At 31.5% G+C, this 10,046-nt stretch overlaps 3 protein-coding genes across 3 annotated transcripts; 1 reads left to right on the top strand and 2 right to left on the bottom strand.

Annotated features, from left to right (window-relative positions):
* Positions 1 to 492, bottom strand: EIN_021470 (hypothetical protein; the record flags this gene model as incomplete). The annotated part of the gene is made up of 1 exon (XM_004257341.1): positions 1 to 492. A coding segment is annotated over one exon (492 nt), but the record flags the coding sequence as incomplete, so codon positions are not given.
* A 1,433-nt stretch (positions 493 to 1,925) lies between these two features.
* Positions 1,926 to 3,278, top strand: EIN_021460 (hypothetical protein; the record flags this gene model as incomplete). Its single annotated transcript, XM_004257340.1, has 1 exon — positions 1,926 to 3,278. The coding sequence occupies one exon, from the start codon at positions 1,926 to 1,928 to the stop codon at positions 3,276 to 3,278; it is 1,353 nt and encodes a 450-aa protein (XP_004257388.1).
* A 98-nt stretch (positions 3,279 to 3,376) lies between these two features.
* EIN_021450 (poly ADP-ribose glycohydrolase, putative) lies at positions 3,377 to 4,807 on the bottom strand (the record flags this gene model as incomplete). Its single annotated transcript, XM_004257339.1, has 1 exon — positions 3,377 to 4,807. The coding sequence occupies one exon, from the start codon at positions 4,805 to 4,807 to the stop codon at positions 3,377 to 3,379; it is 1,431 nt and encodes a 476-aa protein (XP_004257387.1).
* Between the last annotated feature and the right edge of the window lie 5,239 nt (positions 4,808 to 10,046).

The raw sequence follows: 10,046 nt of genomic DNA, 5'->3' as shown, positions 1-10,046 counted from the left end.
AAGTTCAACTGTTTTTGTAGTTACTGCTTTATCATCAACAACATTCATTACAAGTTCATCATCTGTCACAATTTCTCTCAACTCTTGAATTTGCTTGAACACTTCATTATTGACATCGTTTGCTTTCATGACAGTTTGACCCAGCGTGCTTAATTCCTGATCTTTAACCACTTCTTTTTTACGAGTAAAACCAGTTCGAGTTCCACTTTGTGTTTTGTTTTTCTTTTCCAAAATTCTAACTCTGATCCTTTCTTCTTCAATTTGTCTTTTCAACAAAGCACTTGTTTGTGTTATTTCTTCGATTTCGTTTGTCAATTGTTTAACGCGTTTTATTTTTGTTTCAATTGTTTTGTTGATATCTTTACATGATAAATAAGATGAATTTGCTTCATACTCATCAATCGATAGTTTGTTATTGTCTAATTCTTCGTTGTATAACTTTAGAAAGCTCAGCAAATCAATTTCTCTTTTCATTGAGCATTTTCGTTTCATTGATATTTAAAAGATCTTTTTTCAATAAAAACCTAATAAAAAACATTTTTTAAAAAAATGTTATTTTAACCAAAATTTAGTCTTGCACGCCCTTTCCCTGTAAAAAAGACTAAAAATTTTAACTTGCACACCTTGGGGAAGTCACTTTACTTTAAGGTTTGAACAAGTTATATATATCATGTTCTAACACAGAATGTAATGACAACATTTTTATTTTACTTCATTCCAATGACATTTTCCTATTATTTATTTATGCCATTCAACTGACACATGTTCTTAAAAAGTTATTTGTTTTATTTTTCTTTAGTTTTTGGTTTAAATATTTAAATTTTTCTTATTTGTTTTTTCTGGTTATTATTTGTTTTTCAAAACACTTTTGGTCTTATTATTTGAAAAAGCGAATAAAGTGCAGTTTTGAGCATATTATTCAACAACATTCCCAAAACAGCATATTTCTAATTTTTATAATTTTTATTTTTAAATTGAGCAAAAAAGTTCTTTTGTGAATAAAATTATTTATTTTATACGAAAAGATAAAATGCCATTATTTCTTTTTCAAAAAACGATTATTTAATTGAGGTTTGCAGCCCTGGTATTAGGTTAAAAATTTTTTAAATTACTAACTATGAATATTTAATATATATATTAAAAATTTACTAAATTAATTTATCAATTATATCGGCATAATTCCAAAACTATATTATTTATTATTAAGTTGAAGTGTATTTTTAAATATGATATGTTTAGTTTTTAAATTAAATGTTAATTTTTAATTATTCAAATTAATTATTCAAAATCATTATAGTATAGTAAATAAATTATAAAAAAATAATTAATTAAACATGGTTTAAAAATAATCAACTTTATTAAAAGTTTACTATTGAACAAAAGATTAATGTAAAAAAAATTTTAAAACCATAAAACATACAAGTTGATTGGGTAAAGTTATAGAATTTTTCTTTAAACCAAAAAACAAAATTAAATACACAAATAAATTTATTAACAATTATTATTAAAAAGAACTAAAAAAAACGGTTTTCTGCACAAAAATTTTCTTTCTTTTTTTTGTTTTTCTGATTTTTTTAATTATCGATTTGTAACTTGATAAAGACACTTATTAATACACCAGAGCCTATTTTGACATGATTTATAAATATCTATTCTATTTATGATATTGCTCAATCAAATTATACTTAAATAACTTTTATATTATAAATTAATAATAAATTGTGAATTAAAATACACTGACTTGATTAAAATAGACGCTGCAATTTAGCGTTTCTCTTACCAAAATCAACAAATACATCACAAACTCTTTTAAAAACAAACGAACTAAATTGAATAAGAAAACAACCATATGAAATCTATATCTTCGACCGAAGTGCAAAGCAGAATGAAAAAAATGAAAACCTTAAACATAAAAACCCAAACATATGTCAGAAAAGGAGATTGAAGACCCGAGTGAGTATGCCGTCGCTGAAATGACAAACCCCTTATCTAAAGACATAGAAGCGCACATTGATGCAGTGACTAAATTATACACCTCAATGGTGAGTTTAAACCAAATTCCAGTCATACTTGTTATAGGGCAAAGTGGTGTTGGAAAGTCATCATTGATTAACACGATATTTAAAGAGACGGTAGCTGCTGAGGGAGAGACAAGTGAGACGACTGAGAACTTCAAAAAATACACCTCGTCGAAAATCACGATTTACGACTCGAAGGGGATCTCTCCGATCGACACACAAAATTTTGCAAATTCTTTAAATAAGTTTTTGGACGTCCAGACGGAGAAAAAGCGGGTCCATATTGTGTGGTTTGTGTTAAACTCCGTGTCGGGGAGACTTCAGCCGTTTGAAGAAGAGATATGTAACACGATATTAATGGACGTCCCGGTCTGCTTTGTCTTGAACAAAAGCGATTTGAGTACGGAAGAGTCGCGAATGCAACTGAATGAGTCGATCACCAAATTACATTCAAAATTGTGTCTTGGCGTCTTTGAGACGGTTTCCGCGACGCGAAACGCCCTTGTCAAAATCGATAAGTGCACAAAATGCCATGCAGATGAGTTAGTGTTATACAACAAAACAAAAACAATTCAGTGTTGCAAGTGTATGAATGTCATGAACGCGGGGTCGCAAGACGAAAGTCTTGTGAAGAAGACGTTGGAAAACATACCACAAATGACACAACGATTTTTCATTTCCGTGCAAAAGGCAAGCTTCTCGATTAAAGACGAGGCCGCACAAAAAGAACTCTTTTTACTCGAAAAGGAATTGAAAGATGTGCCACTCGATAAAGCAGTTCTGAGCGTTATGAATCGGATGGTCAACATCGCAATCCTTTTTGAGTGTCGAAAAAGCTCTGATATCGGGCAAACTAAAAAATTCCTCTTAACGATTCTTTCAAAGAACAAAAGTGTGACGGACAAACTTATACAAATGATCACCGGAAATGAAGAGGAAGAGAAGACACACGCATTTGCTATTGCAGTCGAGTGGTATCGAGTCTTAAAAGTACTCTGTTGGTCGTCTATCCAAAATTCAATTAATGAAGAAATCACTTTAGAAAAGGCAGAGAAAATAGTGAAGGAGGTATTGGGGCTATTAGTTAGTGGAGACCTAGAAGATATGGCCATCAAATTGTCAAATTTCGGCCTCGGAGAAACATTGAAGGATTGCACGGAGATCGATTTGAAAAGTCTTGGTGTGCAAAACACACCACGAGTGTCAACAGAACAACAAAGTGATATAAAAGAAACATCACCACAGCCAAAAACTGCGTGAAGAGTTAATTTATTAATAAAAGGCATATATCTTCCTTATTTTAAATTAGACGTGAGCACTAAATTGACTAAGTTATATGAAACCAAAATTTTTTAATGTCAAGCAATTATGCATTGATCATTTGTCGAAGCTTTAAATGGCTTAGAGCCTGAGGGCAATGTCTCGTCTTTGAGTACAGTTCTCCATTCTTGTTTAGTATTAATATACCAAAAAATCCACTCAACAAAGTTTCCAAGTTCTGGGGGATCCTTTTCGAGTTTGTGCAAGAACTCATTGATCTCCTCAAAAGTCTTTTTGTCGTGGAAAGTTGTGAACGTCATTTTTCTTTTGCAGTAACAGCACACAACGCTTTGTAACAAGAACTTGAGAATAACATCTCCACCAAAAACACCACATCCCCATTTCCCAGTGACAAAGTCAGATAAGTTATCTTCATATGCACTGTGTACCGCAGAATAGATTTTAGTCATTTCTCGTTGAATAGAGTCGCTCTTAAATTGAGCCTCTTTGTCTCTTCCAAATACAAGTGCATCCAAAGCTACTATGTTTTGCTTCACTTGCTCTTCAAAGATTTTTTTAAATTCAATTCTCCCACCATACCCAACTATTTGGGTGTATCTGATAGCACCAGATATCCGAATTGTGGTAAAGTCATCCATCACAGTATTAATGAATAAACCACAAATCATCTCTGGACACTCCATAAACATGATCTCTTCTTGAACGTTCCCTCCTCTCAAGACACCGCCACCAAGATATTTATTCGCAAAATCGGCCTTTAATGTAGTTTCTGGGAAGTCCATGATGCCCATCTCGTCATTCACACTAATTCCACTGAATTTAATCTTTGCTTGTAAGAGTCGTTTAACATCAAATGGGGGTGAATCTACTCGATTGAATGTCACAAGCTCTCTCATGAAATGTTGATTCTTCATGTTATTGTGAATTACATGAAAGTACCCAATAAAACACCTTAATCGAGTTAGGCTGACTTGATCACTTGAAGTAAACATACTCACAAAGCCAGTTACATCGGGGTGGTTTCTATAGTTCTTTCTGAGTGTTGTAGAGAATAATCCAAGAAAACCACAAGCCAAAAATGATGCGCATTGTCTTCTTGTTAACAGTTGGAGTGCATTAGTGTTCATAATCACGGGTGGTGGGTGTAACACATTTTCTGAGCCTAAAACGAGTTCAGTGATTGTCGGTAAAATCTCTTCCTCAAAGGATTTCACTTCTTCTGGTGTTAAATTTTCAAAGGCGTGGAGGGTTATCACTGAAAGCGTTCCTTTTGAAAAAAAAGAAGCTGATGTCAATAAAGAAGATAAATAAATTGACAAATCTGAAACTGTTTTAATTAAAGGTATAACAGCTTTAATACGTAACCAGTTTCTAAGTCGATAAGGAGAAGTAGTGATTCTGGGATCTTCTGGAGTTGGTGGTAAAAGATCTAAAAATGGAGATGGGTGTGTTAATGTACAATATTCAGATACACAGAAACGTGAAAAAGGACATTCTTGAGTTGACATGGTGTATTTATATTAAGAGTTTTGAGTTAATAATAAGGGTGATATTACAATGAGGATTAATCTTAAGATTGTTGAATGAGGTATTTTGAATTATTATATTTGAAAGAATTGTCTATTTTAATAGTATTATTATGTTTTTTTTATTAAAATATTAACTACAAATTTTTCATATGTGTTTTTAATGCATTAGAGCTTTGTTTTTCTGTTTTATTCGAAAAATATTTAAAAAGTTGATGTTTTATTTTTTTCTGAGTTTTAAAAAAATAAAAAAAGAGGGAAAACCTGTTTGGGCTTCTTTGTAATTTTTTATCCTTGTGATTTTAGTAAAATTAATATTCAAATGATAACAAAAATTAATAAGATATTCCTTTTTTTCTTTGAAATTGGATACAACCCCCAATGTTTTATATATTTAGAACACAAAAAGAAAAAACGCAGTTTCAGGAAGTTAAAACAATACTATTATTTTTTTTAATGAAAATAGAAAATAGAAAACCAAATAATAGTTTTAATAACACTTTTTTAAGAATGAGTACCAGATGGCTTTTCAAAAGCATAACAAATCCAATATTTCATTGGCAAATCTTGGTTTTGTGATTTTCTTCATTGTTTCTCTAAATGATCTTGCTTCTGCTTCGTCTAAAACCCTCGTTATTTCCGAAACCGTTCGAGGACAACATTCCACAATCCTGTCAATGAAGTAAGATGCATAACATCCGCATGAAACGCAATCAAGTTGTTGTGGAATTGTTGGGGAAAAAAGCCAAATAGATTCAAATTTAAATCCCCGATTTTCAAATTTCTTTTTGAGCAATAGAGCAACACTATCCAAAAAAGTATTTGGAGCCAAACTGTCCAATTTAACCACAAAGGGAACACTGTCGTCGCCAACGAAAACACCACAAATCATGAAATGATGACGGTGAAGGACTGGAAGCAGAAAAATATCAAATTCAGTGATGGTATCTAAATACTTGTCAAGTTGTTCAGTGAATGTTTTTTCATTGTCGAACATATCCCAATTTGTAACCAATACATTGTTTTTCCAAATGTAGTCATTTTTTAGCATTGTCCATGAATTGAAAAAATCGAGTATTTCGGTATCAATCTGTTCGTTTTCAAGCATTCGTCTTTTTTCAAAAATGTCCGGCATGTATGGGAAAGATAAAATGTTTCTGACAACTCGTTGCGTATCTTCCGAATCAAAAAGGTGTTCTATTTCAGTGATGTATCTCGGGAAAACAGTGTTGGATATTTCAATTGAGGAATCACTGATTGAAAGGTAATGATCTGCTGGGTCTGAAATAACAGTTTTTTTTAGTTTGTTTGAGATGATTTAAAAATGGCGGTGTCGTTTGTTGAAGATATTCCCGATGGGTTTGTTGTGCGAATAATCCAGAAACAATTTGAAATTTGGCTTGTTTCTGAAAGGTGGAGACTAGTTTTTCATTGAAAGATGCCTTTCTCTTTTTCGGAAGATCATCATCCCTGGTTGTTGTCGGAAGTGAATTCAGCAGTGTTCCACATTCTTTGTAATAAATGGGAGAGGTCTCTTTCTCTGTTGAAAATAATCCAAACCTCTTTCCACCTAATATGTGAAGACATTTGTTTCTTGTTAAGTATTTGACAGTTGTTTCTAATACATTTCGTTCTGTAAAAGTTATTGAAAATTCCCCCTCGGCTTTGGGAACATCAACATTGACAATTTTTTCATTACACGAATCGTCATTAATAAATAGGGCTTTTTCCTTTGATCTTTTAATCCATTCTTCAGTTTTCAGGTGAAGATTTCCCGTTTGTTCTTCAGTTACATGTAAAAGAGACGCACTTATTAGACAGGAAAAAACCGGAAGCTCAATTTTGTTTGCTGCCTTCAAGTTTAAATGACAAAATTGATAACATCTTGATACTCTAATCGCTTCATGAAAATACTTGTCATCTGTAAGTACTTTATTTAAGTACGATTTCGCAATTGAAAAACACTTTTCAATAGCATTTAATTGTGGGGAATAAGGAACTAAAAAGGAAACAAAGATCCCGTTTTTTGAGGAAAGGGAAATCATGTCTTTTTTGTGTATAGCTGCATTATCTAATACGAAGTGAATAAAGCAGTTGTTGAACCAATCTTTGAGTTGTGGGATGAAAACATCCTCAACATCCTCAAGGAAAAGGCTATTTGAACTTTTAGTCGATATTTTAAACACGAGTTTTTTTTCCTGGAACCATCATAACAAATGCAGTTATGTTGGGTTCTCTTATGCACCTGTTTTTTACGGAACAACATGTACCCCTTAAAGAGTATCCCTGGGATCTGCGTTGGTTTAAATTAAACCCAACTTCGTCAAGATATACAAAAATGAATTTGTATGTCAAAATAAAATCAATGTGAGCCGCATAAACGCGTCTCTGCTCACACCTCATTGGTGTGTTTCGATTAATCGGTTCTTGTTTCGTGTTTTTAAGTGTCCATCCCAGTTTTAATAACACGTTGTGTATTCCCGAAACACTTACATTTTGTTTTTCTCTCATTTTAATTATTTTTTCCTCTTCGACACCCATCTCTCTTTCAACTTGTTCCACACCATCCATCCACCTTTTCCTCTTTAAGTTGACTTCGTCCATCAACATTTTCAGTGTTATTTGGTTGTTTTTGTCAATCTCATTTATAATTTCTGTTATTGTGTGGTAGTCAAACTTTGTGTTGTAACCCATCATTCTTCCTCTCCTTTCTCCTTCCAGAGGTTTCCCACATTCAGCTCTTTTCAAAATATTTGAAACTGTCGATGGTGATACTCCAAAGTGAATTGCAGTTTTGTTTTTATTATTCCCTTTATTATAGAAGAGCAAAATCTGTAAATGGTTGAGTTGTTTAAGACTGTCCTTTCTATTTGAAGGACCAACGAATGTGGATGAAACAATACACGAGGGGAAATGCAAATGAAAGGAGTGGTCTTTTGGAAAATGTAGTAGTGATGTAGTTTTTAGTGTATTGTGATATTCTTCAAAATGGGAAACAAGTAAAGCGTTTGTAAAAAATCCACCGACAATGAGAATTGAAGGGTCTTTGTTTGGTATCGAGAAATGCGAGAAATGTTCAATATCATCACATGAACTTTTTTCTGTAGAAAGTGGTTTTGGAACATCTGGTATATTGAATGGTGTTGCTTTTTCACCAAAAATGTCGCAAGTTGTCTTTGTTGTTTTTGTGTCAACATCACTTTGTGAATTCAAACGGTAGAAGTGTGGAAACTCTATCGTCTCAACAACGTTTGATTTTGAGATGTATTGGAAAAAGATGATTTTTGAATGAAAAACTAAAACTCAAAAAATAGACGAAAACTCATTGTCTCCAAATGAAAGACTGTTTTACATTTTGTTTTTTAATTTCAATGTTCAAAAATGTTGGCTAAAAAATAAAAACCCAAATACATAAAACATTGGGGGTTGTATCCAATTTCAAAGTAAAAAGGAATATTCAAATTAATGTTATTTCAAACTATCTCCATAAAGTGTTTCATAATGAAAAAAAAATGCTAATGAATATTTGTAATAAGCGTTTTGTCGACTCAAATACACAAACTGAAATCGTTTTAACTTTTAGTTTTTGATAATTATTGGAGTCATTTTCTTCGTCAAAGACTCAAACAGATATTATCGTTTTGAATTTTGGATATACAGTCATGCGAAAAACCTGTCTCGGGTGGTAATGAACTATTCTAGTACTATAAACAAATGATCTGAAATAGAAAATGTTATTTGGAAATGCCGAATATTTTTATTCGATTTTTGTGAAATGACCCTGCAAATAAATCGAATAGAAGCTATACTGTATAGTAAGTAATTATAAATTTACTATAAAATATTTTTTCAAGACAGGTTTTTCCAAACGCGACAGCTTTTTCGCATGACTGTAATTTAATAAAAATGTTATTTAAAAAAACATTTTTGTTTTAATGGTTCGGCAAAATAGTGTGTTTTAATGTAAAAAGTTTCTAAAAAAACTTACAATAAACTCTAACGTGTTAAGTACTGTAGAGGGAGTGAGATACTTGACTATACAGAGTTTTCCAATTTTTATTTAAAAATAACAAAAACGATAAATAATTTATAATAAATTGTCAAAGAAAAAAATCTAAGTTTATCAAAAATGAAATACAGTGAAAATACGTTTCAAAATGATGGGAAAATAGTTTAAAAATGACAGATTTTATTTTAAAAGGATAAGATTTTTAATAAAAAGGATGAAAATCATAAAAAGTGATGGAGATTTGTTTTAAAAAGGACAGGTATTTTTATTGAAAAGGACAGGATTTTTGATAAAAAGGACGATTTTCGAAAGAAATGACGATTTTCATGAAAAAGGACAGGAATTTATTATAAAAAGGATGGGATTTTTGTTAAAAGGATGGATTTCAAGAAAATGTGACAGCCATTTTTTTGAAAAAGGATAACATTTTTAACAAAAAGGATAGATTTTTTAATAAAATATAATTTATTTCCGACGTTTTCCCGATTTTAAACACAAAACACAAACAATTAAAATACCATAATCAAATTAAAAAAATAAATGTGATAATGAATAATTAAATCATAATAAGAAAGAGCATTTTAACTCAATTTTAAATCTTGATCTTATTAATTGATATAAATGTCACAATCTTTGACTTCTATCGACTCCAGAGACCCGATAACAAGGAATGAATTTATTGAAAATCCACCAATTATCCAACTGAATGAACAACAGCGCCAGGTTGAATCTAAAACACCTTTTATTTTTTAAGCTACTTAGAGAAAAAGAGGAAGACTTGATATATATTTTATGGAATTGATGAAACATTGTGACGACAACAACATTTCAGCAGTGTTTTGGTGTGACAATTGAACTATACACAACCATTTGAGGGAACCAGTAACTAACACTCAACATTTAGTTGTTTATAACGCAGCCTACAGCTCTGAACTCAACCCAATAAAAACTATTTTTGGTTTTTGAAAAAGGCGTGTAGAAAGTGACATACGTATTTAGTCTGGTTTTGGCGATCTTATTGAAAAAAAAATAGATTTATTTCGATTCAACAAGCTGAAGTTAAAGCGTCTATAGAGAGGTGTCGCAACGAAATTTGGGGAAAAGCATATGAAAGAAAAGACTTATAATTTAAATTGTTTGTGTTTTGTGTTTAAAATCGGGAAAACGTCGGAAATAAATTATATTTTATTAAAAAATCTATCCTTTTTGTTA

The sequence above is a fragment of the Entamoeba invadens genome, assembly GCF_000330505.1.
Source record: "Entamoeba invadens IP1 unplaced genomic scaffold scaff_1105074724629, whole genome shotgun sequence".
Lineage (NCBI taxonomy): Eukaryota > Evosea > Mastigamoebida > Endamoebidae > Entamoeba > Entamoeba invadens.
Note: the sequence above shows the minus strand (reverse complement) of the source record. Positions and strands in the feature narration are given on the sequence as shown.